General features: G+C 34.6%; 1 protein-coding gene across 7 annotated transcripts in view; it reads left to right on the forward strand.

The window, feature by feature from the left end:
• The window catches only part of LOC134711830 (FERM, ARHGEF and pleckstrin domain-containing protein 2-like), a 105,044-nt gene that overhangs the window by 59,436 nt on the left and 24,711 nt on the right, over positions 1–20,897 (forward strand). For all 7 annotated transcript variants that reach the window (XM_063572750.1, XM_063572755.1, XM_063572754.1 and 4 more), the window contains 3 exons: positions 4,102–4,324; positions 5,391–5,631; positions 11,252–11,341. In XM_063572750.1, the coding sequence (XP_063428820.1) occupies positions 4,102–4,324; positions 5,391–5,631; positions 11,252–11,341 (554 nt within the window). The remainder of the gene's footprint in view (positions 1–4,101; positions 4,325–5,390; positions 5,632–11,251; positions 11,342–20,897) is intronic.

Consider the following 20,897-nt stretch of genomic DNA (forward strand, 5'->3'; position numbering starts at 1 on the left):
TATGATATTAAGATTTCAGTACAAATAGGCAGAATTCTATATACTATATCCAATATTCTGAGCCAAGGCTTCCTATGAATTCCAATTTAGATGGATGCATCAAAAGGATGAAAGATGAATAAATTGCCAATATTAGTCTAGACACAGGCCTTCTAAATGACATATCTTTCTAGAAATCTAAATGACTTTGTTATAGGATTACTTGGAAGACTAAGAGAACTTGTCATATACTATAAAATCCAGAAAAAGAAGAAAATCTATTGGTTTATCTGCTGTAGATATAGGCTTAAATTTGTGGGTACAGGGAATTTTAATGTGGAGCTCTCATTTCTGATCTGTTTTGTATCTACAAGGTCCAAGAGGGCTACATAATTGTCCATCTCGGAAGTTTTACACATATTTTCTTTTTAATTGTTTCAATCAATTGATATATGGTATAAATAGGCATATCATTAGAAGCTGCACAAGGTCTAAGGGGGCTACACGATTGTCCATCTCAGAAGTTATACACAATTTTCTTTTAATTGTTTCAATCAATTGATATAGGGTATAAATAGGCATATCATTAGAAGCTGCACAAGGTCCAAGGGGGCTACACGATTGTCCATCTCAGAAGTTTTACACAATTTTCTTTTAATTGTTTCAATCAATTGATATAGGGTATAAATAGGCATATCATTAGAAGTTGCATATTAAATTATTTCAAATTCCATTTGAATGATATTTTGTTGTATGAAATCTCTCTTTTGTGAAGATAAATTTCTCTCCAATGACTATTTTAATTACAATGTAGGGACATAAGTAACTTTTTATCATAGAATGACTACAGGAGGATAAATGTAACATAATTCTGTTACCCATAGTTGACCTTGACATATATTGCCATGGCTACCGGTATCATATAACATTGACCAATGACCAAGTGGTAACATGATTCAATTTTTTTTGGCATGAAAGCTTTTCTTACATGGAATTTTATCAGTTATTATAAACTTTGTGATATAAGGCATTTTTAGGTGGATACATGACTAACATATATAACCATGAATGTCATTTTGATTTAACAAATTTAGCTCTATTGACTCTAAGGCCATGTGACCTTCATTTTATACAACTGGGTCTGTCATTTGTTTGAACAAAATTTGGTCCAAGAAAACCTTTGAGAAATTAATTTATGTTACAATCATAACATGTCCTCTCTAATTTTGAAATAATTCAGGGAGATAATTTCATACAGAATCTGTCTAATTCTGTTAAGCGAGAATCCTAAATGTTGTGTCACAGGTTTTTAAATGATTTATGTTACATAAATAATTCTTCTATTGTGAATTTTCTTTAAATTTTCATTACATCAGCATTGTATTGATTATATAATCATCCTAGCACATTGTATTATAACGCGATCACAAAATGCAGACTTATAAGTATGAAAAAAACATGATTTCCCATGAGCAGTAACACTTATTCTGTACTGGTAATATATATTGAATGTTATTACTGACAAATTACATGTCTTTCGTTTTAGCACTGAAAGGTCACATGATAATAAAAACTAATGATTTAAATTATTAGTGCCTATACGAAATTAATGTTGGATTAGCCAATATTATCTTGTTACAAGTGAAACTAGTAAAGATTTATAATTGTCAAAGTACAAAAAAAAATAATTGAACTCCCCTTTGTTTAAGGCACTGATTTTTCTTAAATTTATTATAGAATTTTGGACTTTGTAGTGATGTTGTCTTTTTTTTAGTAAGTTTTATGAAATAAGGATTATCAAAGAATTTTACCATGAACATCTTTTATTCTTTCACTTAGATATAGACAATCTGGCTTTCGTTTAATCTTGATATATGACTATATTGTTTGTTTAAACAAGGTATTGGAAAACATATGGTGTTTTCTTTCGTTTTTTAAGTGCAAACTTTTTCTATGTTTCTTGGTTCTGAAGGATCTAGTTGTTTTTATAATCAATTAATTGAGATATGAGACATGGTTTTGTTGTAATCATATTTCTTCATGAAAGATGAAAGGGTTGTCTAATATAGAATTCTTAGAAAAAAACAATGCATACATAGTATGCTATAGGATAATGACTCCATTTATGTAATGGAAATTTACAGTAAATCTTTGTGCTAAAAAAAATTTTGGAGGATAAAAGTAAATAAAAATCAAGTTGAAGGATGTATGAGGGTAACATATCATTTATACAGCAACCCCGAAAACAATTTTTGTTTAAGATATCATTGTCATTGTATGGTATATAGATTTCATTTATATATTTTTCAAATGAATCAGTTCAATTATTTAAATTTGTCATGGTTTCCCTCTGCCTGAAACATCCTTTTTGATATTCACCTAAGTCCTTCTTAAGATGTTATATATTCAGGATATAGAACATGCATAGCTTTTTAACTGAGAGAGTTACACAGTAAGAATTCTAGAAATTTGGAATCACTCTGTAATTTTTGTTGTCATTTGATTTGCAAATATATATGAAGAGCTTATAAAAAAAGAAGATGTGGTCTAATTGCCAATGAGACAACCGTCAACAAGAGACCAAAATGACACAGAAATTAACAACTATAGGTCACTGTACGGGGCCTTCAACAACAACAGTTATACTTATTAATTACTGTATATACTAGTAAGCATTATACTGTATGTTATGGTATAGCAGACTATAGCTAATAGTTATAATGTATGTTATGGTATAACCATTAAAAGTTATACTGTTTATAATGGTATAGATAATAGTTATATTGTATGTTATGGTCTAACTAATAGTTATATTGTATTTTATGGTATAGCTAATAGTTATATTGTATTTTATGGTATAGCTAATAGTAATACTGTATTTAATTTTTATGGTATAGCTAATAGTAATACTGTATGGTATGGTATAGTATGTCATGGTATAGCTAATAGTTATATTGTATTTTATTGTATAGCTAATAGTAATACTGTATGGTATGGTATACTATGTCATGGTATAGCTAATAGTTATACTGTATTTTATGGTATAGCTTTTAGTAATACTGTATGGTATGGTATAGTATGTCATGGTATAGCTAATAGTTATATTGTATTTTATTGTATAGCTAATAGTAATACTGTATGGTATGGTATAGTATGGTATAGTATGTCATGGTATAGCTTATAGTTATATTGTATTTTATTGTATAGCTAATAGTAATACTGTATGGTATGGTATATTATGTCATGGTATAGCTAATAGTTATACTGTAAGTGATGGTATAGTATGCTTTGGTATACCTAATATTTATACTGTATGTTAGGGTTTAGCTAATTAGTTATACTGTATGTTATTGTATAGCTATTAGTTTTACTGTATGTTATGGTATAGCTAATAGTTACTGTATGTTTCCGTATAGCTAATAGTTATACTGAACGTTATTGTATAGCTATTAGTTTTACTGTATGTTATGGTATAGCTAATAGTTATACTGTATGCTATGGTATAGTCATTTACAGTTATACTATAGGGTTATTGCATGAATACTGGGGAATATTGTCCCGGTAGAATTTTATATTTCACGAGCTTGCGAGTGCAATATATGTTCTACGAGGGACAATATCCCCCAATATTCATGCAATAACCCTTTTATTGTATAGCAATATAATATTTGAAAGTAAAAATTGGTTTAAACTAATATTTAAACATTGATGACGTCATGAATTTTGAAGATTTATTGCACTAGTGCAATATTAGAATTTATTGCACGCTAACTTTTTGTTATGTTCTGTGGGAAATATCATATTGCTATACAATAATATATGTTATGGTATAGCTATTAGTTCTACTGTTTGTTATAGTTAAGCTAATATTTATACTGTATGTTATATGGTATATATAATATTTATACTGTATGTTTTGGTATAGATAATAGTTATACTATATGTTATGACATAACCATTATTGTTATACTGTATTTTATGGTAAACTAATATACAGTTATAACTTATACAGCATGTTATGTTATAGCCATTTATAGTTAGTATATTTGTTACGGTTGAACTATTTTTTGGCAGAATCACACAAGAATCATTAAGAGAATATATATGGAGGTTTTATTTCAGACTTGCCACCTCCTTACCCATCTGTAGTATCCAAACCACCTCATGGCTTACGACAGGAGGACAGAAAAATGTCTGCTCCAGTGTTTGGTACAAAAGAATATCAGAATGCTAGAGATAGACAGAATGAGAATAGGCTATCAAGATGTGATGAAGTAGAAAATATCCCAACCGTTGTACAGGAAGAACCAGAAATGGAGGAGGACTTCCATTGCCATGTAAATAGGTTAGTAGTATAATGTGTACAGGCTTTGAGGCTTTATGTGACTTTCTATGTCATAACTGGAAGAGAGAGGAAAGAAAAAAAAGATAGTGCATTGAGCACATTATTTTATACAACCTATTTGCGGGCTTCAGGAAATTCTTCAATAGAATATGTACTCAAATATTCACTTTACACTTTATATGTACAATCATAAAATTATTTAAATTTTGAATGGTGCATGCATCCTCTATTTTTTCCAAAAATTTCAATAATGTCCTTGTAAATTACGAAAACAACACATAAAAAAATGTCATACATGCTCTGGATTTAACTTAATCAGAAATAGGGAAGGCAAAAAATTTGAAGGCCAAGGATATGAAAGAACCGAAATAGTTGAAGGGCTTTATGATGAATTGGTACCTAAAATACAGCCAATTCCTCCTGAGACTAGCTTTGCCTATGGAGGTTGAAATCATAGATTCCTTACAAATTCAAAAATAAACGGACAATCTTGGAAAAGTTTATAATAAATCAATATTGGTACAATGTACTGAATTACTGACTACTGAGCTGAAGTTAAAATGATAATAAAAGATAGAGTTATCCTCCTTTGCCCATAATTGTAGTTAAACCAACTACAAGAAGATATTTCCAAGTCATAGTTTTGCCTTCAAATGCAATGCAATTTACAATTTTAAGTGGGTTAGTCCAACTGCTAAATGAATGCAATCTTAATCTTTTGGTACTAATAAGTAGTCTGATTTGTTATAAGTAAAGTTATCATGGTTTAATAATCAATGTCTACATCCCTTACTTACAGGAAGACTGAGAATTTACTCTGGTCATCATCCAATCAGATGATTGAGAACCATTGATTCATTATAATATTGAATTGTACAGAACTTTATTTTTACTACAAAGTTATGATTATAGAGTCATGACTTGAAAGGGTTAACTTAGTCCAAGATTTGAACATAAATGAAATACCGATGTATTCCTTCCATTTAAGTATTCAGTTACTCATTAAGCTAATGGTTATATATCTTATTTTCACCAGTTATGTATAATAAGTGATTGTATATTGTAGAACTGTAAGTGAAAATGACAATTCTATGATGGATAGGGATGAATCCCCGCCCCCTCCCCCACCACCCCCACTGGATGATGACATTCCCTTTACTCCACCCTGCTACAGGTCCACTCCACAACGAGACATTGATCATGGTACATCGATCTTGTCAGAGCATGAAGGACCAAGAAGTAATGTCAGCGTCTTATCTTCATCCAGGACTGAGGACTCAGAGGATGATCATAGGAAAAAAGCAAAGGTATTTTCTTAGAAAGATTGGAATTAATTTATGTTTTAATTTATTTTTATACGACCGCAAATTTTGAAAAAATTTTCGTCGTATATTGCTATCACGTTGGCGTCGTCGTCTGCGTCGTCGTTGTGGTCGTCGTCGTCGTCCGAATACTTTTAGTTTTCGCACTCTAACTTTAGTTAAAGTGAATAGATATCTATGAAATTTTAACACAAGCTTTATGACCATAAAAGGAAGGTTGGTATTGATTTTGGGAGTTTTGGTCCCAACATTTTAGGAATTAGGGGCCAAAAAGGGCCCAAATAAGCATTTTCTTGGTTTTCGCACTATAACTTTAGTTTAAGTTAATAGAAATCTATGAAATTTTGACACAAGGTTGATGACCACAAAAGAAAGGTTGGGATTGATTTTGGGAGTTTTGGTTTTAACTGTTTAGGAATTAGGGGCCAGAAAAGGGCCCAAATAAGCATTATTCTGGGTTTTCGCACAATAACTTTAGTTTAAGTAAATAGAAATCAATGAAATTTAAATATAATGTTTATGACCACAAAAGGAAGATTGGTATTGATTTTGGGAGTTTAGATCCAAACAGTTTAGGAATTAGGGGCCAAAAAGGGACCCAAATAAGCATTTTTCTTGGTTTTCGCACCATAACGTTAGTATAAGCATGGAAGTATTATATTGACAGGAACTCCAACGAAAAATTAGCACATTCCCATCCCACTGATTTTTAAAGAAAATAAAAGGTTCCTACTCAGTTTGTCAAGTACGTGATAATTTCTTTGTGGGGTATCTGCGATGCCGCCTTCACCTGTTCTTTTAACTGAAGCTGGTCTTATCACGTGATTAGGTATCGTTTGTCTTCATCTACCTGCCAATGTAAATAAACACGGAAACTCCCGTGGTTATTTGTGAATCGCCACATGAATAACAACACCTGTGTCCGTTCAATAAATGAAGAACAAAGCTAAAAAGATCGAAAAAATCGGTCCACATTTAACAGAATTACATAAGAAAATTAACTGCATTCGGAAAGAGGGCAAGCTAATTTTTAGTTTTTTTAGTTTATTTTTAATCATTGGAACTTGGAAATCGGGAAAAATCCGATTATGAAAATTACATGAATCTGAAGTAGAGTGTTTGCAGAAAATAATGGGATGCACGTGTAGTGTGCCAGAAATTGCCAGATAACTTAAATTTTAAGTTAAAGATTGTAAATTTTTATCGAGTGTAACACAAATATTTATGGTTTTCGCTATCGTAAAATATCGTAAAAGGTTATAGACTTATTTATCAAATATGTTTTAAAGACTATAAGAGGTTAATAATTACACGCATGTGATGACCTCTACATAACAATATCAGGTTACGAGACATGCAGATGAATTGTTACACCTTTCATGATAATTTCAAAGTTGTGAACAACCTAAAATTATTCAACCTAGTCCGAGATTACTCGATCTAACGTCTGACAGATTTATTTTTACGGATGACTTTAAATATTTCTGGATGCATTTAAAGAACGATCATCATGATGGGCCCTAAGCAGTTTATTTTTTTTTATCGTGGAAACCTAATTCGAATTTATTTATGTGTTTAAAAGCTTAACAGTTCTGAAACATCTTACTCCGTATGCTAAGCAGTTTATGTTTCTTGTTTAATTGCATGAAATATTTGCCATTGGACTTTCAGTAAACAATAAATACAAATATTTGACATTTTTGGGGATCAAAGCTCTTTAACCCCGTACCCCCGGCCAACTTTTGGATAAAATATTTGTTGAAAATTCTTTTATAAAACACGTCATTTGTCAAAGTTAGCAGGAAAACTCGATAATAATTACTAATAACAACTTTTGCGTTTAGTTTACATGATAATTTTATGATTTGCAAGCCTAACATGTATATAACGGTTACGCGTGTTTAGCCAACGACCCTCTCATGTATAAAAATCTTACTATTTTAAAATTGATTGCAACTTAAACTTACTTGTGAGTATTTTTACTCTTCAGTTTTTTTTTGTTTTGTTTTTTTCATTTGGTGAAAACAGTCGCGGGGATTTCGTTTCGTTTCTTTTTATTTGTTTTTAAGCAGCAATACCCGTAAAAACTGACATACTTGTCATTCATCACATGGTCGGTAAATGTCATTTCCTTGACAATATTAAGTATACATCCGATTATTTCGGTATGTTCCGTAATAACGATCATTCACGAGGTTCCAAAAATTTGATCGGAACCAATGCATCCATAAGACATGTTGAGTTAATTAACAGATACTTAACGATTTTGCGGCATCGCACTATAAATGTTTGAAGTCCGCTTGTTGGAGTTCCTGTCAATATAATACTTCCATGGTATAAGTAAATAGAAATCTATGAAATTTAAACACAAGGTTAATGACCATAAAAGGAAAGTTGGTATTGATTTTGGGAGTTTTGGTCCCAACAGTTTAGGAAAAAGGGGCCCAAAGGGTCCAAAATTAAACTTTGTTTGATTTCATCAAAATTGAATAATTGGGGTTCTTTGATATGCCGAATCTAACTGTGTATGTAGATTCTTAACTTTTGGTCCCGTTTTCAAATTGGTCTACATTAAGGTCCAAAGGGTCCAAAATTAAACTTAGTTTGATTTTAACAAAAATTGAATCCTTGGGGTTCTTTGATATGCTGAATCTAAAAATGAACTTAGATTTTTAGCTCACCTGGCCCGGAGGGCCAAGTGAGCTTTTCTCATCACTTGGCGTCCGGCGTCCGTCGTCGTCCGTCGTCGTCCGTCGTCCTGCGTCCGTCGTCGTTAACTTTTACAAAAATCTTCTCCTCTGAAACTGCTGGGCTAAATTAATCCAAACTTGGCCATAATCATCATTGGGGTATCTAGTTTAAAAATTGTGTCCGGTGACCCCGCCAACCTACCAAGATGGCCGCCATGGCTAAAAATAGAACATAGGGATAAAATGCAGTTTTTGGCTTATAACTCAAAAACGAAAGCATTTAGAGCAAATCTGACATGAAGTAAAAATGATCATCAGGTCAAGATCTAACTGCCCTGAAATTTTCAGATGAATCGGACAACCTGTTGTTGGGTTGCTGCCCCTGAATTGGTAATTTTAGGGAAATTTTGCTGTTTTTTGTTATTATCTTGAATATTATTATAGATAGAGATAAACTGTAAACAGCAATAATGTTCAGCAAAGTAAAATCTACAAATAAGTCAACATAACCAAAATGGTCAGTTGACCACTTTAGGAGTTATTGTCCTTTATAGTCAATTTTTAACCATTTTTCGTAAATCTTGGTAATCTTTTACAAAAATCTTCTCCTCTGAAACTACCAGGCCAAATTTAAACAAACTTGGCCGCAATGATAATTGGGGTATCTAGTTCAAAAATTGTGTGGCGTGACCCGGCCAACCAACAAAGATGGCCGCCATGGCTAAAAATAGAACATAGGGGTAAAATGCAGTTTTTTGCTTATAACTCAAAAACCAAAGCATTTAGAGCAAATCTAACAGGGAGTAAATTTGTTAATAAGGTCAAGATCTATTTGCCATGAAATTTTCAGATGGATTTGACAAACTGCTGTTAGGTTGCTGCCCCTGAATTAGTCATTTTAAGGAAATTTTGCCGTTTTTTGTTATTATCTTGAATATTGTTATAGATAGAGATAAACTGTAAAGGGAAACAATGTACAGCAAAGTAACACCTAAAAATAAGTCAACATGACCTAAATGGTCAATTGACCCCATAAGGAGTTATTGCCCTTTATAGTCAATTTTTAACAATTTTCATAAAATTTGTAAATTTTAATTAACATTTTCCACTGAAGCTCTTAGGCCAAGTTCAATATAGATAGAATGATTGTAAGCAGCAATAATGTTCAGTAAAGTAAGATATACAAACACATCACCATCACCAAAACACAATTTTGTCATGAATTCAAATGCGTCCTTTGTTTAATATTCACATAGACCAAGGTGAGCGACACCGGCTCTTTGGAGCCTCTTGTTTATTATTGGCCCAGTTTTCAAGTTGGCCCAAATCGGGTTCCAAAATTAAACTTTTTTGATTTCATCAAAAATTGAATGAATGGGGTTCTTTGATATGCCAAATCTAACTGTGTATGTAGATTCTTCATTTTTGGTCCCGTTTTCAAATTGGCCTACATTAAGGTCCAAAGAGTCCAAAATTAAACTAAGTTTGATTTAAAAAAAAAAAAAATTCTTGGGCCTCTTTGATATGCTGAATCTAAACATGTACTTAGATTTTTGATTATGGGCCCAGTTTTCAAGTTGGTCCAAATCAGAATCCAAAATTATTATATTAAGTATTGTGGAATAGCAAGTCTTTTTACATTGCACAGTATTGTGCAATGGCAAGAAATATCTAATTTCACAATATTGTGAAATAGCAAATTTTTTTTTAATTAGAGTTATCTTTCTTTGTCCAAAATAGTAAGCAAGAAATATCTTATTGCAAGAATTTTTTTTAATTGGAGTTATCTTTCTTTGTCCAGAATCAACTTAAATCTTTGTTATATACAATATACAATGTATATTCACTTTTTACTACCAACTGATAAATTTAAATAATCTTTACCATTCAGTGATAACAAGCAGTTTTTTTACATTTTATATACAGTTTATTTTATGATGTATTTAAATGAGTAGTTATTGTTGCAAACTCCATTAGAATATTTTAATTGAGATTAGTTTTGGAATAAGGGAAAGGGGGATGTGATTAAAAAATTGGGTTTAATTTTTCTCATTTGAAATTTCATAAATAAAAAGAAAATTTCTTCAAAAATTATTTTGAGAGGATTAATATTGAACAGCATAGTGAATTGCTCTAAGAGAAAACAAAAATTTTAAGTTCATTAGAACACATTCATTCTGTGTCAGAAACCTATGCTGTGTCAACTATTTAATCACAATCCAAATTTAGAGCTGAATCCAGCTTGAATGTTGTGCCCATACTTGCCCCAACCGTTCAGGGTTCAACCTCTGCGGTCGTATAAAGCTACGCCCTGCGAAGCATCTGGTTTATTTTTAAATGATACTTTCTGTATGTTCAGAATATGATTAATAGCATGCAACTAGGGTGAACTAAATGTTTACACATATATAGATATCAAATGTAATAACCTTCTTTTATTGACTTGATGAAAGTCAGTGGGGGCATTTAATTTTATCCTCGTCTTTCCATATCTATACATCTATAGGAAAATAGATTTCTTTTCAATAATGAATACTATAAACCAACTCATTTTCTTGGATACTTTTATTCGGGTTTAGCCAGTTATATTCCACTAGGCAACAATTTCATTTCACGATTTTCAAACTACTTAATGAAGTCAAATAGGGACAGATCCTATTTTACATCTTTGCAGCGATTAATATTCACGTTATTTTTTTTCACTCTTGCAAATAATCGCTTGCCAAAATGAATTGGTTTACAGTAGCCAGAATCAAATCATTTGAAAATAAAAATAATGTTATGGACCAGTAAAAACAGGTTCAAAAGTGGTGGGTCGAGTTCTTGAAACTCTTTTTGTATCTTCCATATCATTTTAATGTACCTGTCAAACATCAGCAGATGTCATTAAATCTTATGTACATTCTCTATTTTAGAGGCATCTTGTAGATAGAGCTTATTATATTGCCAAAGAACTGTTAATGACAGAAAGAACATATAAAAAAGACTTGGAGGTTATCACAGTTGTAAGTATAAAAGACCTTACTGAACTAAAGTTAAGCTCAAATAATACATGATTCTCTGTAAATTATTCCTTATCCTTACAAACTTACTCAAAGTTTTTCCGACTAGTTAAAAATAATTCTTTCATGCCATTCTTAATGCTCATATAAATATGAGCATTATACGCTTATACTTGCCTATTTCTTTATTCCAAGCATAAGACAACTTCAAGGTATTAAAGGTTGGCAAATATAATGACTATCTTATTTAAAACTGAGTATTCAACATTGCATGATACAATTATTCTAATTTCAATAGTAAATTTCATTAATTTTGTACTTGAAAGCTGACACATACATGTACAACAAGTTCAGAAGACAGCCATTTTGATTTGGTGAAAGAAAAATGTTCTAGAAAACCAACTGTTTACCTGCTTCTAAGCCTTGTATAAATAAAATTTATATTTTGAGACAATGTGTAGTGATTCTATATATATAAGGATACACAAGAAGAAAGTGATTATTACTATCATTACACAAAAAGTGTACACTTATGAATGTTTACTGATGGACAGAAAAAAACCTGAAAAATTATAACCCAATATTTTAGAAATTATATTGATCATTTTCATAACTCACATTTAAATTATTTTGACTTCCAGTGCAGCATACATTTAAAATTTAGATTTAGATTGATATAAGAGTCAATGATAAGTCATGGGGATAACAAACAAACTAACATAAGAGATACATACAGCAAGAGGTGGGAGGTGGAACTGTAGTGTCTAAACATACATGGGGATAACAAACAAACCAATATAAGAGATACATACTGCAAGAGGTGGGAGGTGGAACTGTAGTGTCTAAACATACATGGGGATAACAAACAAACTAACATAAGAGATACATACAGCAAGAGGTGGGAGGTGGAACTGTAGTGTCTAAACATACATGGGGATAACAAACAAACTAATATAAGAGATACATACAGCAAGAGGTGGGAGGTGGAACTGTAGTGTCTAAACATACATGGGGATAACAAACAAACTAACATAAGAGATACATACAGCAAGAGGTGGGAGGTGGAACTGTAGTGTCTAAACATACATGGGGATAACAAACAAACTAATATAAGAGATACATACAGCAAGAGGTGGGAGGTGGAACTGTAGTGTCTAAACATACATGGGGATAACAAACAAACTAACATAAGAGATACATACAGCAAGAGGTGGGAGGTGGAACTGTAGTGTCTAAACATACATGGGGATAACAAACAAACTAACATAAGAGATACATACAGCAAGAGGTGGGAGGTGGAACTGTAGTGTCTAAACATACATGGGGATAACAAACAAACTAACATAAGAGATACATACAGCAAGAGGTGGGAGGTGGAACTGTAGTGTCTAAACATACATGGGGATAACAAACAAACTAACATAAGAGATACATACAGCAAGAGGTGGGAGGTGGAACTGTAGTGTCTAAACATACATGGGGATAACAAACAAACTAACATAAGAGATACATACAGCAAGAGATGGGAGGTGGAACTGTAGTGTCTAAACATACATGGGGATAACAAACAAACTAACATAAGAGATACATACAGCAAGAGGGGGGAGGTGGAACTGTAGTGTCTAAACATACATGGGGATAACAAACAAACTAACATAAGAGATACATACAGCAAGAGGTGGGAGGTGGAACTGTAGTGTCTAAACATACATGGGGATAACAAAAAAACTAATATAAGAGATACATACTACAAAAGTTGGGAGGTGGAACTGTAGTGTCTAAACATACATGGGGATAACAAACAAACTAACATAAGAGATACATACAGCAAGAGGTGGGAGGTGGAACTGTAGTGTCTAAACATACATGGGGATAACAAACAAACTAACATAAGAGATACATACAGCAAGAGGTGGGAGGTGGAACTGTAGTGTCTAAACATACATGGGGATAACAAACAAACTAACATAAGAGATACATACAGCAAGAGGTGGGAGGTGGAACTGTAGTGTCTAAACATACATGGGGATAACAAACAAACTAATATAAGAGATACATACAGCAAGAGGTGGGAGGTGGAACTGTAGTGTCTAAACATACATGGGGATAACAAACAAACTAATATAAGAGATACATACAGCAAGAGGTGGGAGGTGGAACTGTAGTGTCTAAACATACATGGGGATAACAAACAAACTAACATAAGAGATACATACAGCAAGAGGTGGGAGGTGGAACTGTAGTGTCTAAACATACATGGGGATAACAAACAAACTAACATAAGAGATACATACAGCAAGAGGTGGGAGGTGGAACTGTAGTGTCTAAACATACATGGGGATAACAAACAAACTAACATAAGAGATACATACAGCAAGAGGTGGGAGGTGGAACTGTAGTGTCTAAACATACATGGGGATAACAAACAAACTAACATAAGAGATACATACAGCAAGAGGTGGGAGGTGGAACTGTAGTGTCTAAACATACATGGGGATAACAAACAAACTAACATAAGAGATACATACAGCAAGAGGTGGGAGGTGTAACTGTAGTGTCTAAACATACATGGGGATAACAAACAAACTAACATAAGAGATACATACAGCAAGAGGTGGGAGGTGGAACTGTAGTGTCTAAACATACATGGGGATAACAAACAAACTAATATAAGAGATACATACAGCAAGAGGTGGGAGGTGGAACTGTAGTGTCTAAACATACATGGGGATAACAAACAAACTAATATAAGAGATACATACAGCAAGAGGTGGGAGGTGGAACTGTAGTGTCTAAACATACATGGGGATAACAAACAAACTAACATAAGAGATACATACAGCAAGAGGTGGGAGGTGGAACTGTAGTGTCTAAACATACATGGGGATAACAAACAAACTAATATAAGAGATACATACTACAAGAGGTGGGAGGTGGAACTGTAGTGTCTAAACATACATGGGGATAACAAACAAACTAACATAAGAGATACATACAGCAAGAGGTGGGAGGTGGAACTGTAGTGTCTAAACATACATGGGGATAACAAAAAAAACTAATATAAGAGATACATACAGCAAGAGGTGGGAGGTGGAACTGTAGTGTCTAAACATACATGGGGATAACAAACAAACTAACATAAGAGATACATACAGCAAGAGGTGGTAGGTGGAACTGTAGTGTCTAAACATACATGGGGATAACAAACAAACTAACATAAGAGATACATACAGCAAGAGGTGGGAGGTGGAACTGTAGTGTCTAAACATACATGGGGATAACAAAAAAACTAATATAAGAGATACATACAGCAAGAGGTGGGAGGTGGAACTGTAGTGTCTAAACATACATGGGGATAACAAACAAACTAACATAAGAGATACATACAGCAAGAGGTGGGAGGTGGAACTGTAGTGTCTAAACATACATGGGGATAACAAACAAACTAACATAAGAGATACATACAGCAAGAGGTGGGAGGTGGAACTGTAGTGTCTAAACATACATGGGGATAACAAACAAACTAATATAAGAGATACATACAGCAAGGGGTGGGAGGTGGAACTGTAGTGTCTAAACATACATGGGGATAACAAACAAACTAACATAAGAGATACATACAGCAAGAGGTGGGAGGTGGAACTGTAGTGTCTAAACATACATGGGGATAACAAACAAACTAACATAAGAGATACATACAGCAAGAGGTGGGAGGTGGAACTGTAGTGTCTAAACATACATGGGGATAACAAAAAAACTAACATAAGAGATACATACAGCAAGAGGTGGGAGGTGGAACTGTAGTGTCTAAACATACATGGGGATAACAAACAAACTAACATAAGAGATACATACAGCAAGAGGTGGGAGGTGGAACTGTAGTGTCTAAACATACATGGGGATAACAAACAAACCAATATAAGAGATACATACTGCAAGAGGTGGGAGGTGGAACTGTAGTGTCTAAACATACATGGGGATAACAAACAAACCAATATAAGAGATACATACTGCAAGAGGTGGGAGGTGGAACTGTAGTGTCTAAACATACATGGGGATAACAAACAAACTAACATAAGAGATACATACAGCAAGAGGTGGGAGGTGGAACTGTAGTGTCTAAACATACATGGGGATAACAAACAAACTAACATAAGAGATACATACAGCAAGAGGTGGGAGGTGGAACTGTAGTGTCTAAACATACATGGGGATAACAAACAAACTAATATAAGAGATACATACAGCAAGAGGTGGGAGGTGGAACTGTAGTGTCTAAACATACATGGGGATAACAAACAAACTAACATAAGAGATACATACAGCAAGAGGTGGGAGGTGGAACTGTAGTGTCTAAACATACATGGGGATAACAAACAAACCAATATAAGAGATACATACTGCAAGAGGTGGGAGGTGGAACTGTAGTGTCTAAACATACATGGGGATAACAAACAAACTAACATAAGAGATACATACAGCAAGAGGTGGGAGGTGGAACTGTAGTGTCTAAACATACATGGGGATAACAAACAAACTAACATAAGAGATACATACAGCAAGAGGTGGGAGGTGGAACTGTAGTGTCTAAACATACATGGGGATAACAAAAAAACTAACATAAGAGATACATACAGCAAGAGGTGGGAGGTGGAACTGTAGTGTCTAAACATACATGGGGATAACAAACAAACTAACATAAGAGATACATACAGCAAGAGGTGGGAGGTGGAACTGTAGTGTCTAAACATACATGGGGATAACAAACAAACTAACATAAGAGATACATACAGCAAGAGGTGGGAGGTGGACCTGTAGGGTCTAAACATACATGGGGATAACAAACAAACTGATATAAGAGATACATACAGCAAGAGGTGGGAGGTGGAACTGTAGTGTCTAAACATACATGGGGATAACAAACAAACTAATATAAGAGATACATACAGCAAGAGGTGGGAGGTGGAACTGTAGTGTCTAAACATGCATGGGGATAACAAACAAACTAACATAAGAGATACATACAGCAAGAGGTGGGAGGTGGAACTGTAGTGTCTAAACATACATGGGGATAACAAACAAACTAACATAAGAGATACATACTGCAAGAGGTGGGAGGTGGAACTGTAGTGTCTAAACATACATGGGGATAACAAACAAACCAATATAAGAGATACATACTGCAAGAGGTGGGAGGTGGATGGAACTGTAGTGTCTAAACATACATGGGGATAACAAACAAACTAACATAAGAGATACATACAGCAAGAGGTGGGAGGTGGAACTGTAGTGTCTAAACATACATGGGGATAACAAACAAACTAATATAAGAGATACATACAGCAAGAGGTGGGAGGTGGAACTGTAGTGTCTAAACATACATGGGGATAACAAACAAACTAATATAAGAGATACATACAGCAAGAGGTGGGAGGTGGAACTGTAGTGTCTAAACATACATGGGGATAACAAACAAACTAACATAAGAGATACATACAGCAAGAGGTGGGAGGTGGAACTGTAGTGTCTAAACATACATGGGGATAACAAACAAACTAACATAAGAGATACATACAGCAAGAGGTGGGAGGTGGAACTGTAGTGTCTAAACATACATGGGGATAACAAACAAACTAATATAAAAGATACATACAGCAAGAGGTGGGAGGTGGAACTGTAGTGTCTAAACATACATGGGGATAACAAACAAACTAACATAAGAGATACATACAGCAAGAGGTGGGAGGTGGAACTGTAGTGTCTAAACATACATGGGGATAACAAACAAACTAACATAAGAGATACATACAGCAAGAGGTGGGAGGTGGAACTGTAGTGTCTAAACATACATGGGGATAACAAACAGACTAACATAAGAGATACATACAGCAAGAGGTGGGAGGTGGAACTGTAGTGTCTAAACATACATGGGGATAACAAACAAACTAATATAAGAGATACATACTGCAAGAGGTGGGAGGTGGAACTGTAGTGTCTAAACATACATGGGGATAACAAACAAACTAACATAAGAGATACATACAGCAAGAGGTGGGAGGTGGAACTGTAGTGTCTAAACATACATGGGGATAACAAACAAACTAACATAAGAGATACATACAGCAAGAGGTGGGAGGTGGAACTGTAGTGTCTAAACATACATTGGGATAACAAACAAACTAATATAAGAGATACATACTGCAAGAGGTGGGAGGTGGAACTGTAGTGTCTAAACATACATGGGGATAACAAACAAACTAACATAAGAGATACATACAGCAAGAGGTGGGAGGTGGAACTGTAGTGTCTAAACATACATGGGGATAACAAACAAACTAATATAAGAGATACATACAGCAAGAGGTGGGAGGTGGAACTGAAGTGTCTAAACATACATGGGGATAACAAACAAACTAATATAAGAGATACATACAGCAAGAGGTGGGAGGTGGAACTGTAGTGTCTAAACATACATGGGGATAACAAACAAACTAATATAAGAGATACATACTGCAAGAGGTGGGAGGTGGAACTGTAGTGTCTAAACATACATGGGGATGACAAACAAACTAATATAAAAGATACATACAGCAAGAGGTGGGAGGTGGAACTGTAGTGTCTAAACATACATGGGGATAACAAACAAACTAATATAAGAGATACATACTGCAAGAGGTGGGAGGTGGAACTGTAGTGTCTAAACATACATGGGGATAACAAACAAACCAATATAAGAGATACATACTGCAAGAGGTGGGAGGTGGAACTGTAGTGTCTAAACATACATGGGGATAACAAACAAACTAATATAAGAGATACATACTGCAAGAGGTGGGAGGTGGAACTGTAGTGTCTAAACATTCATGGGGATAACAAACAAACTAATTTAATTTTTAAATTGTTATTTGGATGGAGAGTTGTCTCATTGGCACTCACACCACATCTTCCTATATCTAATATAAGAGATACATACAGCAAGAGGTGGGAGGTGGAACTGAAGTGTCTAAACATACATGGGGATAACAAACAAACTAACATAAGAGATACATACAGCAAGAGGTGGGAGGTGGAACTGTAGTGTCTAAACATACATGGGGATAACAAACAAACTAACATAAGAGATACATACAGCAAGAGGTGGGAGGTGGAACTGTAGTGTCTAAACATACATGGGGATAACAAACAAACTAACATAAGAGATACATACAGCAAGAGGTGGGAGGTGGAACTGTAGTGTCTAAACATACATGGGGATAACAAACAAACTAACATAAGAGATACATACAGCAAGAGATGGGAGGTGGAACTGTAGTGTCTAAACATACATGGGGATAACAAACAAACTAACATAAGAGATACATACAGCAAGAGGGGGGAGGTGGAACTGTAGTGTCTAAACATACATGGGGATAACAAACAAACTAACATAAGAGATACATACAGCAAGAGGTGGGAGGTGGAACTGTAGTGTCTAAACATACATGGGGATAACAAAAAAACTAATATAAGAGATACATACTACAAAAGTTGGGAGGTGGAACTGTAGTGTCTAAACATACATGGGGATAACAAACAAACTAACATAAGAGATACATACAGCAAGAGGTGGGAGGTGGAACTGTAGTGTCTAAACATACATGGGGATAACAAACAAACTAACATAAGAGATACATACAGCAAGAGGTGGGAGGTGGAACTGTAGTGTCTAAACATACATGGGGATAACAAACAAACTAACATAAGAGATACATACAGCAAGAGGTGGGAGGTGGAACTGTAGTGTCTAAACATACATGGGGATAACAAACAAACTAATATAAGAGATACATACAGCAAGAGGTGGGAGGTGGAACTGTAGTGTCTAAACATACATGGGGATAACAAACAAACTAATATAAGAGATACATACAGCAAGAGGTGGGAGGTGGAACTGTAGTGTCTAAACATACATGGGGATAACAAACAAACTAACATAAGAGATACATACAGCAAGAGGTGGGAGGTGGAACTGTAGTGTCTAAACATACATGGGGATAACAAACAAACTAACATAAGAGATACATACAGCAAGAGGTGGGAGGTGGAACTGTAGTGTCTAAACATACATGGGGATAACAAACAAACTAACATAAGAGATACATACAGCAAGAGGTGGGAGGTGGAACTGTAGTGTCTAAACATACATGGGGATAACAAACAAACTAACATAAGAGATACATACAGCAAGAGGTGGGAGGTGGAACTGTAGTGTCTAAACATACATGGGGATAACAAACAAACTAATATAAGAGATACATACAGCAAGAGGTGGGAGGTGGAACTGTAGTGTCTAAACATACATGGGGATAACAAACAAACTAATATAAGAGATACATACAGCAAGAGGTGGGAGGTGGAACTGTAGTGTCTAAACATACATGGGGATAACAAACAAACTAACATAAGAGATACATACAGCAAGAGGTGGGAGGTGGAACTGTAGTGTCTAAACATACATGGGGATAACAAACAAACTAATATAAGAGATACATACTACAAGAGGTGGGAGGTGGAACTGTAGTGTCTAAACATACATGGGGATAACAAACAAACTAACATAAGAGATACATACAGCAAGAGGTGGGAGGTGGAACTGTAGTGTCTAAACATACATGGGGATAACAAAAAAACTAATATAAGAGATACATACAGCAAGAGGTGGGAGGTGGAACTGTAGTGTCTAAACATACATGGGGATAACAAACAAACTAACATAAGAGATACATACAGCAAGAGGTGGTAGGTGGAACTGTAGTGTCTAAACATACATGGGGATAACAAACAAACTAACATAAGAGATACATACAGCAAGAGGTGGGAGGTGGAACTGTAGTGTCTAAACATACATGGGGATAACAAAAAAACTAATATAAGAGATACATACAGCAAGAGGTGGGAGGTGGAACTGTAGTGTCTAAACATACATGGGGATAACAAACAAACTAACATAAGAGATACATACAGCAAGAGGTGGGAGGTGGAACTGTAGTGTCTAAACATACATGGGGATAACAAACAAACTAACATAAGAGATACATACAGCAAGAGGTGGGAGGTGGAACTGTAGTGTCTAAACATACATGGGGATAACAAACAAACTAATATAAGAGATACATACAGCAAGGGGTGGGAGGTGGAACTGTAGTGTCTAAACATACATGGGGATAACAAACAAACTAACATAAGAGATACATACAGCAAGAGGTGGGAGGTGGAACTGTAGTGTCTAAACATACATGGGGATAACAAACAAACTAACATAAGAGATACATACAGCAAGAGGTGGGAGGTGGAACTGTAGTGTCTAAACATACATGGGGATAACAAAAAAACTAACATAAGAGATACATACAGCAAGAGGTGGGAGGTGGAACTGTAGTGTCTAAACATACATGGGGATAACAAACAAACTAACATAAGAGATACATACAGCAAGAGGTGGGAGGTGGAACTGTAGTGTCTAAACATACATGGGGATAACAAACAAACTAATATAAGAGATACATACAGCAAGAGGTGG

This window comes from Mytilus trossulus, chromosome 3, assembly GCF_036588685.1.
Source record: "Mytilus trossulus isolate FHL-02 chromosome 3, PNRI_Mtr1.1.1.hap1, whole genome shotgun sequence".
In the NCBI taxonomy this organism is placed as follows: domain Eukaryota; kingdom Metazoa; phylum Mollusca; class Bivalvia; order Mytilida; family Mytilidae; genus Mytilus; species Mytilus trossulus.